This window comes from Mus pahari, chromosome 9 (assembly GCF_900095145.1).
Source record: "Mus pahari chromosome 9, PAHARI_EIJ_v1.1, whole genome shotgun sequence".
Classification (NCBI taxonomy): Eukaryota; Metazoa; Chordata; class Mammalia; order Rodentia; family Muridae; genus Mus; species Mus pahari.
The window spans coordinates 56,667,772-56,688,257 of NC_034598.1; the positions used below are offsets into that span (position 1 = coordinate 56,667,772).

General features: G+C 45.7%; 2 protein-coding genes across 20 annotated transcripts in view; one reads left to right on the forward strand and one right to left on the reverse strand.

Annotated features, from left to right (window-relative positions):
• The window catches only part of Helb (DNA helicase B), a 30,673-nt gene extending 23,591 nt beyond the window's left edge, over positions 1-7,082 (forward strand). For 2 of the 3 annotated variants that reach the window (XM_021205777.2, XM_029542450.1), the window contains exons 12-13: positions 1,079-1,546; positions 5,662-5,910. In XM_021205777.2, coding sequence (XP_021061436.2) covers positions 1,079-1,546; positions 5,662-5,823 — 630 coding nt within the window. In that variant the 3' untranslated portion in view covers positions 5,824-5,910. Of the gene's footprint in view, positions 1-1,078; positions 1,547-5,661 lie in introns of all 3 variants that reach the window. The other variant, XM_029542451.1, reaches the window with a different exon arrangement.
• Positions 3,696-20,486, reverse strand: part of Grip1 (glutamate receptor interacting protein 1) — a 611,271-nt gene continuing 594,480 nt past the window's right edge. For 7 of the 17 annotated variants that reach the window (XM_029542447.1, XM_029542444.1, XM_029542445.1 and 4 more), the window contains 3 exons: positions 17,524-17,670; positions 14,919-15,108; positions 3,746-4,003 (listed from right to left, as the gene is read on the reverse strand). In XM_029542447.1, the coding sequence (XP_029398307.1) occupies positions 3,963-4,003; positions 14,919-15,108; positions 17,524-17,670 (378 nt within the window). In that variant the 3' untranslated portion in view covers positions 3,746-3,962. Of the gene's footprint in view, positions 4,004-13,011; positions 15,109-17,523; positions 17,671-20,486 lie in introns of those variants that run through there. The other 10 variants (XM_021205771.2, XM_021205769.2, XR_003844501.1 and 7 more) reach the window with 6 other exon arrangements.

A 20,486-nucleotide genomic window follows, 5' to 3' on the forward strand; every position in this document is an offset into this window, starting at 1 on the left:
TCTGTATAGCCCTAGCTATCCTGGAACTCACTTTGTAGACCAGGCTGGCCTCAAACTCAGAAATCCGCCTGCCTCTGCCTCCCGAGTGCTGGGATTAAAAGTGTGCTCCACCACGCCCGGCTTCTATATATTTTCTTGCTTTCAAGGTTTAAACAAAGGGTGTCATCTTACATCTTGTTTATTTTTGGCTTTATTAACTTTGTTGGTGGACCTTGCTATTCTCTTGGTATTTTGACAAATGTATGCTTTCCCTCCAATTTTGTAAACAGCTCCCTTATAATTTGTTTAATCTTATTTGAGAACAACAGGTTTAAAGAGGAGATGGAAATAGCTCAGGGTGTCCCAATGTGTCTAGCCAATCTTTGTGTGCATGTGTGCAAGTGTGTTTGTGTGTGTGTGTGTGTGTGTGTGTGTGTGTCTGTTTAATGATCTTTTGATGCATGCATACATGTTGTCTATACATATTTCTGTAGTCTCCTATTATTGGCTATTTCATTTACCATCATTGGTAATCTTAGTGAAACACATTTACACATAGGTCTGTACAGTTATTTCAAAGTCTTTGAAAGTTAGGGAAAATGTAGCACTCCTTTTGGCCCCCAGAGTTTGTTTTGGTTACCACAAGCTAGTTGTGACCCTGTGGGACCTAATGTTGGTAACAAACTTAGCAAATGTGAGTTCTGAGATAGTAGATAAAATGGATTCTAGGAGATGGGTGGATACGGACACACCAGCCAGGTAGAAGGACATTAGCACACACTCAACACTTTTCTCTTTTAGTTTTGTCTGTCTGTGTGTGTGTGTCTGTGTGTGTGTATGAATATATGTGTGCTGTTTCTACTGTGCATGCATGGAGGTCAGAGCAGCTGTGAGGCCTTGGTTTCCATTAGTTTGAGACAAGGTCTCCATGATTTCTCTGTTGTGTCTGCCAGCCTGGCTTGTGAGGCTTGACCCGGATGCCAGGCTTTTGTCAAAGGTCTGGCTATTCACTGACATTCACCCAGTAAGCCTCGTGCCGGTGTCACTCCTTTCTGCTGAGCTCCTGTGTTGCGCCCTCACACTGGTTTTTGCCTCTCAGGGGTCCGAGGAGAAAACAGTGGTCTATGTCGTGGGGAAGGCAGGCCGCCAGCACTGGCAACATGTTTACACTGCGGTGACCCGGGGCCGCTCGAGAGTGTACATTATCGCGCAAGAGTCTGAGCTCAGGAGTGCCATCCGGAAGCGCAGTTTCCCCAGGCAGACACGTTTGAAACACTTCTTGCAGAAGAAGCTCTCCGGCAGCTGCACACCCTCAACAGGTTTCGCATCCCAGCCTTCGAGCCCTCGAGTCGGAGGAAGACCTGACACCCGGCCTCCAGCGTCACCCCTCTGTAGAACCCCAGACAACAAAGCCACTGCAGACAGTGCCAGAGGCGTTGAAAGATGGCTGTCAACTTCTGTTAACGATGACATGGATACAGATGAGGAATCAGCACAGTTCAGAGGCTCCAAAAGAACCAGTGATGGCTTCCCACTTGACGAAGAAAGCCCCAGTAAATTCCGTATGGTAGGAGCCATGTTCCCTTGTATTCATGCTTTCTTTAGCCCTTGCCAACTGCAGTGTGCCTGGACGGGACCATGCATACTTCTGCTAGTGTATCGGGCAGCTGACGTCTCGCATCTAACAAAGTGCCCCCCTGTGCCCACTTGGAGCTAGCTCTTCTCCTGAGGCTGCCTCTCTAGACAGCGTCCACTGATTGATGGCTGCTACTCTGTGCCTGCCTTCCCATCTTCTTCCTTGTCAGTTACCCCTGGCATCACAGGCCACAACCCCTCCGTATCTCCACAGCTCCCTTGCACTGGTTGGTTCTGGTCTTCTCGAAGGCTTCTGGAGCCTTTCCTTAGGTCTCGCTCTCGGCTCCCGCTTGGCCTCTAGTTTAACTGTTGCTATGGGTTCGGTCCTCTTTCTCTCCGTTCACGTGACCTTATCTAATCTGATGGAGAAGCACCTTCACAGTGCTCCATTCCTCCCTCCTTCTCCCACACATCCCCTAATTGAGATGTCTCCCCCAAGTGACAGTTTCACCCATCCCCTTGGCCCGCTTCAGTGGCTGCAGGGAACTCTGGGTAAGTGACTCTACACCGATCTTGTGCTGACGACTTGCGAGTATGGGAGTACCTTGAGGACTCACTGAAGAGCATTCAGCAACCAATTCCTTCATATGTCTTTGATCTTTGCTCCTAGAAATCAGCCATTCGGAAGCACAGCCTCCCATCTCTCTCTTCGTTCCCCGTCTCAATCCCCTCTCTCCCCGTCTCACAGCTTGAAGTCTCAGTCATATCATCCCGACCCTGTCTCCATACTCTAGGGTTGTAGCGTTATTGAGAAGTGATTTTTTTTCCCCACTCTGCCTTGGCTGTCCTGGCTTGGGTCCTTGTCTTACTGGAGGATCAACTGTCTGCCCTTGGATGCGTTCCTGCCATGCTCCTCATATACTGATGCCTTGGGGGTTCAACTCAATCCCTCTGTCTAAAGGCTTCCTGTGCCTTAAGTGCACACTGGTGGGCTTCTCAGTCTGCATGTGGCTCTCCCAGAACCCTGTGATGTCTCACTCTTACCTTTTAACATCCATCAGTCTGCTGTTTGGTTCGTTAATTCACTAAAGGAATCATTGTTTTGTTCCTATCTCTTCCCCTTTGACTTCTATAGTTTAGAGATGTTTAACTGTCCACTGGGTTACTAGAGGGGAAGAAGGCAAAAGGGAACAATCCCAAATGATTCTCTGCTCTCTGCCTGAAACTGGGAAACAGCAGAGCTATTAACTGAGATGAAAAAGACACAGGAAGACCTTGTTTGAGGAAATACAGTCTTCCTCCTTCCTCCAGTAGGCAGTAATGGGTGCTACACTTAGAGATGGCGTTTATAAATGACTTCCAAATGTGGTTTCAGGGCAAGAGTACTGATTGACTAATGGACCTGTCATAGATTCGCTAGGTGGGGTTCAGTGGAGACCAGTTAAGAGGAGCAATTGCTAATGATTCTGCCCAAGTTCCAAAGTGTGACACTCATGTCCATTACCCAAAACAGGTATGGAACCTGTAGCAGGTTCTCTAAGAGACTGCCTGATAGAGTTCAGCTGTGTGGCCACTGGGAGAGCGTGGGATTCAAATGAGTTAGGGCTGCGAATATGGGGGTGGAGTAGTCAGGACTGATGGACAGAGGGTCTTCCAAGGAGTCTAAGTGCTTGTGAATTGAAATTCAAGGAAGTGACCTTTACCTCAGTGTGATGGATGGCGATTAGGGAGAAATGAGCTAATAAGTTCCTAGCATGAAGAAACCCAGGACCCAGCGATTAGGCTGAAAGTAGGGTGTTTCCAACAGGGAAGGAAAAGTGATGCTGAAAGGCTGAAGGGCAGAGCTGGCGGGTCGTCCCACAGATGGATTAGGCCAGCTGGGGTTGGGTTGCACGTGACAGTTCCAGGTATCAGCAATCAGAATCAGTAAGAAGGGTTTAAGTGTCGAGTTTTATGGGGAATGGAAGAATCTCTGGTGATAGTAAGCCTTAATCCTCCACCCCAGTGCAGATGAGAATGACATTTAATATGACATTTTCATCTCCCACCCCCACCCCAGAAAGGTGAGCTTGCCAAGGCCGTGGGGCTAGGCTTTTGACTGGAGCAGTCAAGGGACAGGTGTAAAGAAAGAACCTCCAAAACAAGTTTCTTGAGTTATATTTCTTCTCACCAACATTGGGGGAGGGGAGGAGGGCTCTGACTTTACATGGTGGCACAAAGAGAAAATGGCAGTGCTCCTCAGCCCCAGGCCCGAGTCTGCTGGAGCCTTCCCGCTTGGACCAAAGGCCTGCGTTGCAGATCTGTGAAGGTAAGCGTGAGATTGGGGGCTGCGGCGTGCTGCCGCCTCTCATCCTCGCATGGTGACATCAGCCCGGAGTTTGTTCATGGGAGGAGGATGACGCTCTTTCTCAGAGGCTTTGCCAAAAGTATACAGCATCTCCGGGGGTCCCTGCAAACGAGGAAACAGAAATCAGACCTCCGGGACTGGTAAAACACAGACGCACTTCCATAGCTCTAGGTGAACATATCACTTTTGAAAGGGGATACATTTTGAGAAACGCCTCCGTAGGCAGCTGTCCCATAGTTGGGCAGATGTCGCCATGGTTATGGTGGCTCCTTGGTGCTATACACCCAGCACCACTGAGCACCGTGACGCTGCAGCATATGCTCTTTCATGGTGAGGACAATGTTTATAAGTGGGTCACACTTCAAATCGGTGGTTCTCAACCTCCCTAGTGCCGCAGCCCTTCACACACATTTTGATCCTAGGGGACTAGCGTTGTATTCTATATCGCTCATCACTGGTCCAAATGCCACTGTGGTCTGCGTGACAGTAACGACCAACTGAATACCCCTGGCCTTCACTGCTTTAACCCTCCTCCCCCTTGGCTCTGGGTTTTGAAAAGCAGATCCTACACGGAAATGTTGACATTACCTACTGCCTGCTCTGAAAAGGGACTCTTTGATGCAAATTAACTGAGCGAACACTGCCAAGTGTATCAGATAAAACAGTTAATCCCCCCCCCCCAAATATTTTTTTTACAAAATTCACATTGTAACACGAAAAGCAAGCTAGATAGACGGTCACTGAGGGAAGGCTAGCCCCCGAGTTAGTGTAAGTCCTCTGGGAGACAGAATCATCATCTGCCCGTTCTGTCTGTCCATCCATCTGAGTGTCTGTCAGCGAAGACTTCTTGGGAAGGAGTCCATTCAAGCGGTTGTGCAGAGCTGCAGGTGTGATGTATGTAGGATCAAATGTAGATGCCGGTGCAGGGTGAGATTGAAAGCCAGCAGCCTGGAGGCCTTCCTCGGGAGGGAAGGGCTTATTCCCGGTCAGGCTTTCAAATGCCTGGGTGAGATGCGCCCACCACACAGCAGATAGTCCTCATTTAAGAGTTCACCAGCTTAAATATATTTCATGTAAGTAGTGCCTTCATGGGAACACTTAGCATGATGGGGGTAGGGAGGGGTGACTAAGTCCAGGTTCCCGGAAGTCCAGGCATGTTGGTACGATTGTTTAACCATAGTCCGACTCTGAAATGCACAGATAGAGAGAGCACTGTGGAAGATGTATGGCGTTTCTTATCCTTTCTCCTGTGACAACTGAGGATCGTACTGTCCCAGTGTCTGCTGCTCAGGTGTCACCAGAAGCATGAAGAGTATGGTCCTGGCACTGCCATGCTTCATGTACCACAAAAGAGAGGTCTTCATAGGTGTGCAGCCTGGCTTAGCAACTTGCATCATCTTGAAATTCTTAACATTTGCACAGTGAACCTTCCTTGAATTCTGTGTCTTGCTCCCAATTATCGAGTAAGCCCTAGCACTACTTTCAGAGGTCAGATGCTTGTATTTAGGCAATGCACAGCGACTTCTCCAGGTCAGGCCCTTAGCTAGGTACAGGGGATGCCACAGTAGGCAGAGGCAGACATAATCCTCTAGAGAGCAGACAGCCCATTGCTGGGTTGCTCAAACCTTCAAGGATCATGAGGGATGCTTCATTTCCTCCTCAGACTCGGTCATGGGGTACGGACATGTGAATGGTTGGTTGATCAGGAATTTTTTTTTTTTTTTTTTTATAAAAGTGACTTTGTTCTTATTTTCAAACAGGTTGAAGAACCATCCCCACAAGTGTCTTCTATAATGCGGAATCTGAGGTTGAATACCCTAACTCCCAGACAGCTTTTTAAACCCACCAAAAATCAAGAAACAGGTAAGCCAGGTGTGGTGGATCACGCCCACGAGCCCAGCAATCAGGAGACAGAAATGTGAGAATCCTGTGTTCATGGCCAGCCTGGACAACATCACAAGACCCTGCTCAGCCCATACCACCACCACCACCAAAAACCTCAAAGCAGAGAAAAAAAGCTTACTTCATATTGATCAAGCTTACTTCATATTGATCAAGACATTTTTTTTTTCCTCCCAACTCAAGATAAACATTTTAGCTCCAAAGTTTCAAACTCTGAGAAGACAGCTGTCACCGGGCTTTATGGTCTGGGGCATTTGTACTTTTGGGCACATGGCCCAAAATAAAATTTTTATATTTTTAAATCTGAGTTTTAAAAAGGAGGTATTCTAAAATCACCCAAACCAAGAAAACCATGATGATTTCAGCCTCTGTCCTTGTGAGAACAGTTAGCAGGGGACACGGTTAGGGGAAAAGATGCCTTATGCTTAAAACACTCCCGTTTTAGGGGCTGCTGGACGTTTTGTGATAGTGCCATGTGATCATTGCAGACCCCCTTTGCCAGCACACTGAACAGCAAAAGGTGGACTGATTGTAGCTGTTGATTGTAACACAGTCAAGGATGCTGTTTGCCACAACATCCTTGCTGTGATGCTGTGGCCGTCACTCCATCCCTGCGCCTGGGGCTCGCCATACTTGGGGCTTGGATATGCCTTTCTGAGCTGGGAGTAAGTTTTGCATATATCCCTTTGTAGGGAGACTTTCTCTTAAAGCAGATTGGTTTTAAAATATTTATTACCTAGTGGTACTGTGGCTTGAACGTGTCCCCCAAACCTGTGTGGGTTTTTACTGTGGGTGTAGATGCCTGGTAAAAGTAGCTTTTGGCCGTCTTGAGTTCTCTTGGGCATTTTGTAGCTGTGGGGGTGCGGACACCTGGCGCTAGGTGTACCTTGTCTTTCCGTTCCTCTTATTACAGTTCTCAGTAGGTTGCTTATCAATTACCTCTCTTCAATAGCTCAGGCCATGAAAGCTTCCAGCGAGTGTCACACATGCCTGTGTTTTTATATACTCTGTTGCTTATCTCTTGGACTGGCAGAGTAGTAGAGACAGTTTTTCCATCTTTCTCCCTTCTTTTTTGTGCTGGGACTGAAGCCAAGGTCTCATTCCTTCTAAGACAGCATTTTACTGTTGAATTTCATTCCTGGTCCTAAACATAACTTATATGTATCGGGAAGTAAACAAACAAAACTAGTCATGTGACTCAGCTGATTGTAATGCTTTTTTTATTGCGGGTGCCCAGGGACTGATCTGCAGTATTTCTGAGATATGCCTTTGCGAGAAATAAATCCACTATTCTTTTACTAAATCTCCCAGTCTGTAGTTTTCTTTTATAATAACACAAGGAATTAAGACCGATGGTAAAATAAAAAGTACTCATTGACTTAACATTAATAGTGTTGAGATAGAATTCTGTACAATTTACGCACTTAAAGAGCACAATTCGGTAGCTTTTAGTAAAGTCAGCGAATCGTGAAGCGGTCATCACAGTCAACATTAGGGCATTTTGTTAACCCCCAAGCCTGCACCCCATCAGGCATACTCACCCACTCCAGCTAATGGATTTGTCTCTGTAGACTTGCCTATAATGCACAGTTCCTCTAAGCGAAGCCATACAGAATGAGGTTCTTTTGGACCTTTTTCCCCTAACAATATTATTTAGATTTCACCCACATTTTATCAGTAATATATTGGTAGCTCAGCACACTCATTGCTAAATACTTCTCCTTTGCATGGATATATTGAGTGTAGAGTTTATCCCTCCATTAATGGATTGACATCAGGGCGGTTTCTCCTCTGGCCATTGTAATGAATACTGTTCTGAACTCTCCAGCAAACGTTTTTGTGGGTAAGAATATATTTTCATTTCTTGGGGTTATGCCAGTGGAACTGCTGGGTCATGGAGTAAGTCTGCCTTAGACTCTTAAGCAGTTAGCATTTTTCATTCTCATTGGTAGTTATGAGAATTCCAGTTTCTCCAAATGTGCTCATGTGTACGTGCATGTGTGTGAATATAGTGTGTATACGGTATATTTATACATATGTGTGTGCGTACATGTATGTATGGTGTCTGTGAATATGGTATATATGGCATACATGTACATGAGTATTTGTATCTGATGTATTCAAATGTAAATGTTTATGTGTGTGCATGTGTATATGTGTATGTTATCTATGTGTGAATACGGTGCATATGTATGGTATATCTGTACCTGTGTGTGTACCTGGTATATGTGTGTGCATGTGTGTGCTATCTGTGTGAATATGGTGTATGTATGTGGTATATATGTATGTGTGTTTATCTGGAGTATGTGTATATGTGTGTATGCACATGTATATAATAGTGTCTGTGTATGAATATGATGTATGTGTATGGTCCATGTGTACCTGTGTGTTTGTTGTGAGGGTGCGTGCATCTGTTGGATCATGAAGGAACATGTTGAGTGTTCTGCTCTGTCCCTTTAATCTTGAGTGAGGGTGTGTCAGTGACCCAGAACTAGGCTGATGACCAGCAAGTGAGCTCCAGTGAGCCTCCTGTTCTGTCTCCTCACACTGGGGTTCCAGGTCGGGCTTTTACATGGGCTCTGGGGATTTGACCTCAGCTCATTGGCTTGTGCAGCAAGGGATCTTACTCTGACCTGTCTCCTCAGTCCTCTTCCTCCTCCTCCTCCTCCTCCTCCTCCTCCTCTCCTCCTTCTGTTCTTCCTCCTGCTCCTCCTGTTCCACCCCCACTCTCAACTGACTTCTAAAGTATACCCATCCTAGGAGTAAGATGTACCATTTCATTCTGATTTTGATTTGTATTTTCCTTATGGCTAAAGATGTGGAATAGCTTTCATATATTTACTGATCTTTAATATATCTTTGGAGAAATATCTATTCCTACCTTTTGACTTTTTATATTAAGTTAATATCAAACTCTGAGAGTTCCTTATATAGTCTACATATAGTCCTTTAAAAAAATAACGTGACCAGCATTTTTTCTCATTCTATGAAAATTTACATCGAAGGGCATATTTTTAATTCCAGTCATGTCTATCATCAGACATCGTGTTGCTTGTGGTTTTCGTGTTATGGACAACAAACCGTGGCCCGTCCAAAGCCATGAAGATTTACTTCTGTTTTTCTAAGCCTTTAATAGTTTTTGCATTCATGTCTAGATGTTAGATAAACTTTCACTTAGCCCCTGTGTAGACTGAGAGGGGTCCTGTGTCATCTTTTGCACGTGGCTATCCAACTGTTTGAGCTCTGTCTCTTAAAGATTGTTCCTCCCCCCACTGAGTTTTCTCTATAGCCCGGTCACAAATCATTGGCATGTGTGAGGTGTGTTGGTGGCTTCTCAGTTTTATCCCACACCTTGGCACTGTGGCATCGTGCTGATGCCATTACTGTAGAGTGTAGCACTGTACAATTTGAAATCAACCCCAAGGCCTCTAACTTTGCTGGTCTTTTTCAAGGCTGATTTAGTTACCTTGGGTTTTGTAGTTTCTTTTGAGGCACAGCCTCACTATCTAGCCTTGGTTGGCCTGGCACTTGCTATGTAGACAGGGCTGGCCTCCATGTCAAGATAGGTCCTCTTGCCTCTGCCTTAGAGGTGCTGGCATTAAAATCATACCCTGGATTCCCTGCATTTCTGCATGAACTTTGGCTTCCAGGGTTGTTGGTTGTTGTTGTTGCTGCTGCTGCTGTTTGAAGAAGCCAGCTGGAAATTTGATGGAGCTTGTACTGTAGAAACATGTTAGGGCTGTGGATTGCCCTTATTTTTAATACTGACTTTTAGGCTCTACAAGGATGTTCTCCATTGGTGTCAAAACTACCTCTGTAGTTTTAGAGTGTTATGTCTTATAGTTCTACATTTATTTACGTAATCCTTTTAAACTAGGTTTATTTTTTGAATTATATTCTTGTTGATATTATCAGATTGTGTTCGCTCTTGTCTCTGACCAGGTGAGCAAGCCCACTGGCATGTGGACGAGGCCCATCCGTGGTCAACCTCGGGTGTTCCTCGGGTGCCATTCCACCTTGGCTTTTTGTTTGCTTGTTTTTTTTTTAGATTTTCTTGGTTGCCTGAAGCTCACTGCTTTGGCCTGTCTGGCTTATCCAGTGAGCCTCAGGAATTGGCGCATCCGCCTCTCCAGCAGTGGGATTACAAGCATATGGTTCTATGCTGGGCTTGAAAACAAACACTCATGTTTGCATGACAAGCATTTAACAATGTCGTCTCCTCAGCCCTTGTCTTAAGTTTTGCTTGGCTGCTGCTTACTCTATAGAAGCAAGTGGGTTTTTTCCGTATACTGATCTTGCTGAACTGGTTGCTATCAGTAGGATTTTGGTGGCTTGCTCTGGATTTTCTGTATACGACCGTCTCATCTACAAGCAGACATGGTTTTAATTCTTTCCTTCCAATCCATATGCACGTTTTGGTGTTCTCTTGCCTTACTGTCCTGGCTAGAGCCTCTGAGTACACTGTTGTAGAGAAGGGATGGGAGTGTAATCCTTGCTGGGCTCCGGATAGTAAGGCATATCAGTTGGTTTTCTAATGCCATGTGAAGCGATGACCTTATGAAGAGAAAGTTCACTTTGATTCATGGTGGCAGTGTATACAACTGCAGACTACTCAGCTCATGAACAACTGGGACATGGCCCCAGAGTCACTGAAAGACCTCCTCAAGGCCTTGCCTTCAAAAGGTCCACAGCACTTCCCAGGAGGACCACCTTGGAGGGCAAGCCTCTAACACACAGGCCTTGGGCAAGGGAGAGGGTGTAAGTCTTTTCCCAATATCAATGTAGTTTGAGCCTTCGTCGTACTAATATGGTAGATTACGCTGATTTTAGTTTTATACTGGTTTTAGGTTTTTGGACTTTAAACCAACTTCGCATCCCTGCAGTAGTCTGCCAGGTCTGCTCCTGGTTTAGTTGGGCGCTGCTTCCATTCACAGGGTCCTGCTGAGGATGCTGTGTCTGTAGTCACAGGAGCTGGAAGTCTGTATGTAGTTTCCTTTGTCAGGTTTTGACATTCGGGTGTACTGGCCACATAGAACAAGTCGACTGCTCTTCCACGCCCTTCTGGTTTGTAAAGGACTGATGCTTATTCCTCGGGAGCTGTTTGGATGAATCGAGTGACGACGGCTGGATTTGGGCTTTGCTCTGTAGAATGTTTCAAGGTTTCTAATCACATCTCCTTACTGTAGGTCTGGGTTTTCTCTTCCGTATCCAAGTCTGTCTGTGTTACAGAGGCTCAGCTTTGAGAGTTTGTATCTTGAGGAGTTTGCCTGTTTCACCTGCTGCTTAACCCGTGATCAAAACCGTCCTTACTGTATGTTGTTTCTGTAGGATGGGTTGCAGTCTGATGATTCTCTAAGTCGGGTGTACAGTCTGCTGTGGCCGATAGCAAAGCTTTCCTCGAGAGCTCCTCCCCCTCTGGCTGGTCTAGCTGATAGTTTATGAAATTTGTTGAGGCTTCCAAAATATTTATTTTTATTATATTTAATTGCATGTATGTTTGTGTGTGTGTGCATGTGTGTGTGTGTATATGCATATGAGTACAGTGTATATGGATGTCTGTATGCACGTGAGTGCATGTGTGTATGTCTGTGTGTGGGTATATGCACGTGAGTGCATGTGCGTGTGTGTGTGTGTGTGTGTGTGTGTATGCGTGTATGAATATGAGGCCAGAGGCATTGTGAGCTGTCTGACCTGGGTGATGGATGGTAAGTACAGTGCGTGCTCTTAACTGCTGCGCCATCTCTCCAGCCCCCTTATTGATACTTTTAAAGTTTTCACGGACTGCTCTCTGTTGCTTTAATCATTAAGAGTTTATTAATTTCCACTTGTATTTTCCTTTCTCCTCAGAAGGTCCATTAAGGAGTGCTTTATTCTGGCTGACATGGAGGGTTAGCCAGGGTTTAGGGATCTTGGGGAAGAGAGTCTCATGTTCTATCTGGATTTCCCAATGGGCAGCTGTTCAGCTCAGCATTTAGGAACAAGTGATGGGCACAGGTGTAGGACTGGCGGAGTCTGTGCCTTACTCCCAAGTCACGTGGGAGTGAGGGCTCCTGGTAATCAACAAAGGTTGGTAGGCAGGGTGGAGGGAATGATAACTATCAAACTAGTAGACAGAAAACATCCTCAACTAGAGCTGTATTTGAGAGGATAGGACTCATAGCTTTAACCTCATCAAGAAGAAATTTAAATTAGCTTATTTTCCTTAAGACACAATGAAACACATTATATGTAACTGGGTCTCCCTACATAGCCCTTGGCTGGCCTAGAAGTCACTATATAGATCACAGAGATCTGTCTGCCTCTGCCTCCAGAGTGCTGGGCCTAAGGGCATGTTCCTCCACACCTGGCAGCAACAAGGTATTATATTGTGATTGTAGTATTGAGTCAAAATACAAATAATTAACCTAATTCAATATTCTTCAAGCTGTCATTGGAAAAGTACACGTCTAGGACCCTAACAGCTGGGATGTGAGGCCAATGCTGTTTCCTGCAGGGTATTAAGACTGAAGTGTCCTCTAACACAGCTGCGCACCTGGCTGGATGCCACCAGTGGTCAGGGTTGCACATTGCTGCACATGCTGGCCTCTCTGGATGGCCATGAGCACTATATACACAGGAGCTAATTGCTATATTTGAAAACCACTACCTGAGATGTGTGGATTTTATTTTCACTGTGTTTTTAACAGCCATTTTGTATCAATTGGCTCTGCCTAATCTTGGTCTTTTATATGATATCACTTCTCATTTGTCTGAACTTACCTGATTGGCTCTAACTACACTTCCTTTCCTTGATTTCTATCTCACAGAACTTAGTGCAATCAAAATATGAACAATTGTTTAGGTTTTGTCAAAAAAAAAAAAAAAGAGCTTCAGTTGGGTCACTGTCAGGTATTTATAACGTGACACTGTGTGCACTGTATGGAACTATATAAAAATGAATGTGAGTTTACACAGCCTTGCTGAGACTACTCATGTCACGTTTAAAAGGTAACATAAAGTTGACATTTTAATAATTAATGCAAGTGTGCCTCCAAGAACGCGTGTCATAGTTCCTAATGGCAGATGGTGCACCCGTGTGTTAGGATCCACCTTTCTTTGTCCCCTAACGTGAACACGGCATTGAATTAGGCGGGTTTCTGTGTGCATGTGTCCTTGGGCCTTTCTTGGACATTGAAAGGCATGTTCTGTAGGTTCTTTGGTGTACTGACCTTCAGGAGCCCAGGTGGGGAAGCTGGCTTCCTGGAGGGAAATTGCGCCACTTTCTGAGTACCGGAGCTTCCAGCCGAACCCAGCTCTGACGCCGCAGCTCATTCTCATTTCTCCAGAGTGGTTTTCAGGTTGGCCGAGGCACTGTCTTCCTTTGGGAAGCTGTGGAGATGGACCCTGACTAGCACCCAGGCCAGGACTCGGAATCATACTCAACGCACCAAACATGCAGCTCATTTCTTTCTTTCTTTCTTTCTTTTTTTATTTTGGCTTTTTAAAATCACCGTTTATTCCATTTGGTAGAGGATTTTTTTTTTCCATACAAATATTTGCAACAATTTTGAATTCCCCAAAACCATACATAGACGATAGATACCATGCTATTAAAGTATTAAATTTGTACAAAAATACTTTACAGTTTAATACTTGTTTGTTACAAACAAAAATACATATTTAAGTGACTCATGATCTTTTTTTTTTTCTTTTTTTCTTAACATGATTCTGTTCTATACTTTCTTGCCCTGGCAGTTCAGAAATGTGTTTGAAATCATATATTTCTTTGCACAAAAAAGAAAGATGAATCATTTCCCTTAAATAAAGGACACAGTGTTTCCATGTTTTGCCTGTGCAGTTGTATTAGTGACCAAAATGAACATGTTTGGAAAAGAATTGTCTTGACATTCTACCATCAATATACAGATCTATTTTTTTTTCCTTTAAATATTTACCAAGTAACAGTTATTAGTGTAGCTATTCAAAATATCTGAACAAATGAAAGCAGTTGCCCACAAACATTTAAAGCAACTGTCACGGTTTATTGCTTCAGGGGGGACAGTGATTGGCAATGGGCTTTGTGAAAATGTATTTACAAGTTAAGCAAGTGGCATGGTTCAGAACAACCGCTGTCAGTAAGTCCCTGTGCGGTGCACCCCTCGGTGAAGCCGTCTGCAGACATGTGAGCCGGATGAGTTCTATTTGCCTACCCATAAAGTGAATCTCGTCTCGTTAAGACTCTTCACTCCTTAAATTCTAGCCTTGGACTTTAAAAATAGGATCATATCGCTAATTCTCAGTGTTACTACACACTCTAATTCATTATCAGAGATTTTTCAGCTATGTTTTAAAGAAAAAAAATGTGTCCTTAAGGGGAAAGAAGAAGAAAAAAAAAAAAAAAAAACAGGTCACAAGACATATCCTGTTTGATCATCTGTTGCATAGGGAATAGCATACATCTTAGTTAAAATCATTCCTATATTTGGGCAAAACATTTACCACCACCTATTATGGTCTCCTACGTGCATTGTTGCAGAAATATTTTAAGAAAGTCTAATGCTATACCTGCGCCCCTCCCGCTGCGGCGGGCCTGGCCGGTCACCCATCCTTAGCTCCCCTAGCTGAGCCAGCTGTCTGTAAACCCATGTTGATCATGTTCTTACGCTAATGACTTTATAGGAAGAAACTTATGTCATTCAGGAAATGATCATAGAGAATATTTTCAAACAGATGTTTCTCTCTGTAAAAAGTGACAGTAAAGGTGAATTGTAAAAAAGTTTCCTCTGATCTTAACTGGGGGAAGGGATGGGCTGCCTTCTTTAGTCTCTACCATTGGGCCCTGGCAGAGAAGGACCCACCAGTTACCAGAGTGGCCATCCTAAAAGAAACCTCTTCTAGTAGGGGAAGGGACGAGAACATGAGCCATGAGGGAGATTTAAAAGACCCCTGTGCTTGCATTAATGCCACGTGATTCTCTGTGCTTCAGCTGTCACAGAAATCTTAAAGGGTTTTTGTTTTGTTTTTTTGTTTTTGATATTTGTTTTTTGTTTTTAGCACCATGTAGATATTGTCTTTTGTCCTGTATTATAAAAGTACTGCTATAATGTGTTAGTGGGTTCTCGTGTCTCTAGATTACCACCGTGGCTGGGTTGCTGGAAGAAAGCGCTGTTCTGTTCGCTCCAGTCGCTGGGCAGAGCCGGCTGTTCTATCGACTTCTGGGAGGCCAGTGGGTTTCTGCTAATAACCAGGTCCAGCTTGTTGCCAGATTCGGCTATGAGGGGCACCACCAGGCAGCAGTCAAAGTCTCTCGTCCGCACGTGATTAACCTGCCGAGCCAAGAAGAGGCGTCTTAACAACCCTGTTGCGGCCACTGTTCCCAAACCCAGAGGGCCATGCAGAGGGGTCCCCTCCTCCTCAGTTTGGCCACATAGCAACAAGGCTATTGGCTCACTATTAATCCTCTGCAACTGCCTGTGGCGAGTCCAAGAGGAAGTCACCAACCATCCTCCCGTCCCCACAGGAAGTTCACCTCTCCCAAAGCCTCCCATTGCCGAACGTTACACTGGTTTCTAGTGGAAGAAAACAAAGCCTAGGGTGGTGGAGTTGCGTTGCTTTTGACCAGCAGTGGGTAGGGGTTTCCCAAGGATGTAGTACCATGCTTCTGGCTGCCATGATGCAGAGCTCACTCAGTAAGGGATGAACCCACCTCCTCTTCAACTTACGCCTGCTCTAGGCACTCCTAACTTCAATCTTCTTTTAACCCGGGAATGACCTCGGAGGTCACACATGCTAGACCAACACTCCACTGTGGAGCTATCTGTATCCCTAGCCCAGGAGCATCGCTTGTTCAGATCCCTTGCATTTAACTCCGGTCCTGACTCCCCTTCTCTCCAGCCCTTTCTGAGGACGAGTTCTGGGCACTTAGACACAGTTTCACCTCCGGGCACTGTAGAGTCCTCAGCCTTCTTGGCTGTCCGCAGTCTACTGCACTGGACACCCGCCTGTCTTAGCTCCTCTTCTCCGATGTAATGAGTGGTGGCAGAGGTGGCTGCCCAGGCCTGAGAACACCTCACTCGTGTCTCAAGCCGGTGGCTAGAGGACCACACGTAGAGGCATGTGGGCCACTCATGTTGGCCCTCACACGTCAAGTCTCCTGGTAAGAACTGCTATCCGGCAGGCCCCTCATCTCTCTTCTTTCCTCTTCATTCCTGTCTGTGTGACTAAGGGACTGCTCTCCTGGCTCTTGGTGCTTTCCCTGTCCATAAATGTGCAATACTGAACTGTTAAAGAAGTATGTTATACTTGCACTTTCTGTCTGAAGACCCCAGGGACACCCTCCACCCTTTTCTCCCAGAGTCTGACTTCCTTCCCAAGGTTGTGGGGGGAACTGAGGCATGGACTCTGAGAGCAAGGACCATAGGCAGCATCAACTGGTCACAGGTTGGACAAGAGCCACCCACCAGCGCCTCTTCTATAACTATGTGTCCCACATAAGGGCCTCCTGTTATTGAGATAACTGAAAGAACTCATCTTTAAACTATTTTTCAGGTCAAAGGCCCAACTCCCTATCGCTGCCCATTAGCCCACGCTTGCTGGCTACTCTAGTATGAGAAGTCCAATTGATCTGGGGCCCCCAACCTTGTTTCTCATGATATACTCTGCTTGCTTTGATCTGCTATTGCAGCAAGTCTCAATCTGGGAGTCTTGCCCGCTTTGGGGGATTGAATGACTAGACGCTGCTTGTTTGGATCTGTGAGTTCTCGATCTGTGAGTCAAGACCTCCTTGGGGTCAACTGACTCTTTCACAGGGGTTGCCCGCGACCATCAGAAAGCACAAATATTGACCTTGCTATTTATAACAGTAGCGAAGTTAACAGTTATGAAGTACGATGAAGATAATTTTATGGTTGGGGGGTTGCCACAACAGGAGGAGCTGGATTAAAGGCTTGTAGCATTAGGAAGGTTGGGAGCCACTGGCCTGCGGTTTACAGTTGTCTCTCCATGCTTCCTAATGCTCAGAATTCCTCCCACAGTTCTCTCCCACTTCTGACTAGAAGCTCACCATGGGTAACTTTAACCCCCATCTTCTAGAAATCTTTAGCCCTGGCTGGAACATCACCTTGAAGCAACAGATCTAACTTATGAACTACGTCCCGTTGGGATGCGCTGAAGTTAGGGAGGACTGGATAGGTCCACAACAGGCAGCTTACATATACCTCCCTGTTTTCCCCTGTGAAGAGCTGCTTCTTCACCATGTCCGTGATCAACCATGGTAATACTGTTTATCTTTGTGGTGTGTGTGTATGTTGCCAGCACACATTCATAGAGATGTATGTTTGTCTGTAGGCAGGTACGCGTGCACGTGTGTGAGCATGGCTGTGGAGCTCAGAGGCCGATGTCAGTATCTTCCTGGATTGCTCTCTCCGCCTTATTTTCTTTGAGATGGGGTCTCTGTATCGATTTGGAGCTCAGTGGTTTGGCTAGACCGGCTGGCCAGAGAGCTCTAGGCTGGTATTTGAGGAATGAGCATTCAAATGAAAACCACAGCATTGAGCTTATTGTCTAGGACACTCGGGGAGCCAAAAGAGACTTCTTCATCCCACTGTTTACCACTAGTAGTTCCATAGTTTGAGGACAGGAGACCAAAGGGTAAAACAAAGGGTTAAACCGAGCAGGAGCATTGGAGGAAGTTGCTGCCTATAGGTCAGGGGCAAGGATTCAGGACTCCGCTGAGGCCTTACCTGTAAGAGCCTGTCGTAGGGCTTCAAGCCCCCAAGATCACCTGGCCCAGCTGGGCGGATATTTTTGACATACACCCCTTTCTCCAGCAGGCCATCTGCCACACTGAACCCGAAGTCCTCCATGCCAGAGTCCTTGTATAAGGTCACCTGGAAAGTGTGAAAATGTCAAAGTTAGTGGAGCGGGAGCCTTCCGCTGCCGAAGTTACTCGGATGAAGGAGCGTCACAAACTAATTTCATAGCCACATGGTGGACTTGCAGTGTCAGCATTGGACAGCTTCTGCTGACCAACCCTGCTGCTTTGCCCCTACCCCATCCTTGGAATCCTTGGAATCTGTAAAATCTTAGCCTGAGCTGACAAAGGAGGGAGAGAGTCACGGAGTCATGTCTTCGTTTTTGTTTTGTTACCACACCTCTTCCTTCTAAAAAAGAAGTGTGTGCATATGTTGCCTGTGCCCTGGACAGCTCCCCCCGCCCCCACCTGCCCTTGTGGGTTAGGGGCAAGTTGGCGCAGAGTCAAGGACAGACTCTGGGAGCAGGTGACAAGTGCTACAGTAAGCTCTCTGAACATTGCAGCAAGCTCCTATTATACCTTCCACCTATGCCCTGATGGTCCGAAGAAAGCATCTCTTCTAAACAGTAGTTCCTGATTGGCTGGCATTGTCTGCACCAGCAATCCTTGGTCTCTCAGGTAGTCCTCAATTAGGTCCTCCTGGAGGAGATGCTTTTGTGGCTGCTCGGCCCCCAGTGTTTACATAGAAGCGGCTCTGCTACATGCATAGTGTATTGCACCTAGTAAAATCCACACCTCATCTTGCGTAGCACTGGTGATGTGCGGGGAGTTAAGTGGCATGACTAAGAGTTTGCCTTTGGCCAAAGTAAATCTCACCATGAGATTTGTTATGAGTATTTGTTATATATAACAAAGCCTGTGTGGCACATACCCTGATGCAGCTTTTTGAGAAAGGCAGTTGTCTTCTTGTTCACCGATCTATCTCAAAGCTAACCAAGCTCCTGTCAACGTGGTAGCATCTTGTGCTGAACAGCAAGAAAGGGCTCCCTTCTGCTGTTCCTCACTCCAGCCAACTCCCCTTGCTACTACTGTGCTTTACAAGCCAGTGCTGGGGAGGCATATTGATTGGTTCTGGGTTCAAAGAACCACACTCCAAGGCGCTGCAGTGAGAGCCCGCCCAGTGCCAGCGTAGCTGGACAGGAAAGGTGCTGGTGCTCACTGATGACATTATGTGACCCTGAGTAGAGAGCACATCTTTGATATTGAAGCCAGCCTGCACCAACCACCAGGTGACTGATGACGCTGGGGACCCTTTGGACTGTGAAGGCATGCTAACTGAAGGTCCACTGTCAACAGGAGCTGGACTTCATTCTTATAATGTCTGTGAGGCTTGAAGTTTCAACAGGGAACAGGATGCTACTGTCGTGTGTGTGTGTGTGTGTGTGTGTGTGTGTGTGTGTGTGTGTGTGTGGCGGGACATTTAGACAGAAGCTCAGAGAGGGACAGAAACTCACCCAAGGTCAAAGAAACCTTGCAACAGAGCACGCCTTCCGAGCAAGGGCGCTGTCTGCAAAGCTCTGACCTCTTGACCTTATACTGTTTTATTGAATCTATGGTTTCTTTAAAATGCTCTTTTCAGGCTGGGTGGGTGTAGCTCGAGTAGTTACTTAGGATGCCCAAGGCCCTAAAGTCAATCTCAACACTGCCCAAACCAAAAAAACCTCCCCTGCAAATCTAAACAAACAAAAAAATATATTTAGGATCTTCTGTAATTGTGGTTTTTATCCCTGGCCACAAAATGGGTGATATTTGCATTTATTTATTGGAGAAAATTAATTTTTTTCTAAAGTTTCATTTTGTTTTATCTGTATGAGTATTTTGCATGTTTGAACGTATGCGCATCATGTGGGTGTCTGGTGCCTGCAGAAGCATAAAAAGAGAGCAAGACCCCTAGGAACGGGAGTTACAGGTGGTTGTGAGCTGCCATGTGGGTGAATTGGACCTGGATCGTATGGAAGAGCCTCGAGTGCTCTCACCCAGTAAGCCTCCCCCTCAAGCCCTGGAAGAACAGGTTTTAAAATAGTAAAATACCAGCTCACATCTGGGCAGTGGTGCTGGTGACACTTCGTGGACATGACAAAGTGGATTCGGAAAAGCCCACGGGGCCTCAACTCTACACAAAGAGAACCACAGGCAACTGAGGAGAGCTGGGGCGGTGAGAGGTGGCTTTTCCCAGGGAAGAGTGCAACGTCGGCTGCCCATGCCAAATGGTCAGCCCTGAAAGCATGCACACAGGTGACACTGTATACATCACTGTATACAGAGTAGGTTATATGTAAGGATATACACTCTGGGTGGTGGTGATCCACGCCTTTAATCAAGGCACTTGGGAGACAGAGGCTGGCGGATCTCTGTGAGTTTGAGGCCAGCATGATCTACAGAGCGAGCTTCAGAACAGATAGGGCTACACAGAGAAATCTTAATGTCAAAACCAACCAACCAACTAACCAATCAACCAATCAAACCAACTATATATATATATATATCCATCTTCTCTAACTCTATTTGCATGAAATAACAAAGAGGCCATGACTTTGAAGGTGAGTGGGGAGGTATTGAAGGGAGAACAGGGAAGGGAGAGATGTTATTATATTATAATAATAAAAAACACCTTCAAGTATCTTGTAAGGTAAAGGTATCAGAGCGCCAAGCCTCCCTATGTCTGTCTCTCAGTGGCAGCCACTGTCACAAGCTACATTGATTCCAGTCACTTTCTTTTTTAATTCTTCAGGATTTTTTTTTTTTTTTGACAAATGCCAGACTTTGGTATCTGTCTCTAAAGAGCTGATCATTTTCTTCTGAACTGACAGTTCTCAATTAAGGATCTGGGCTAACAAGCATTGGAGAGAATACGAGACATCATCAGTCACTGGCAGTGCAAATTAAAAGCAG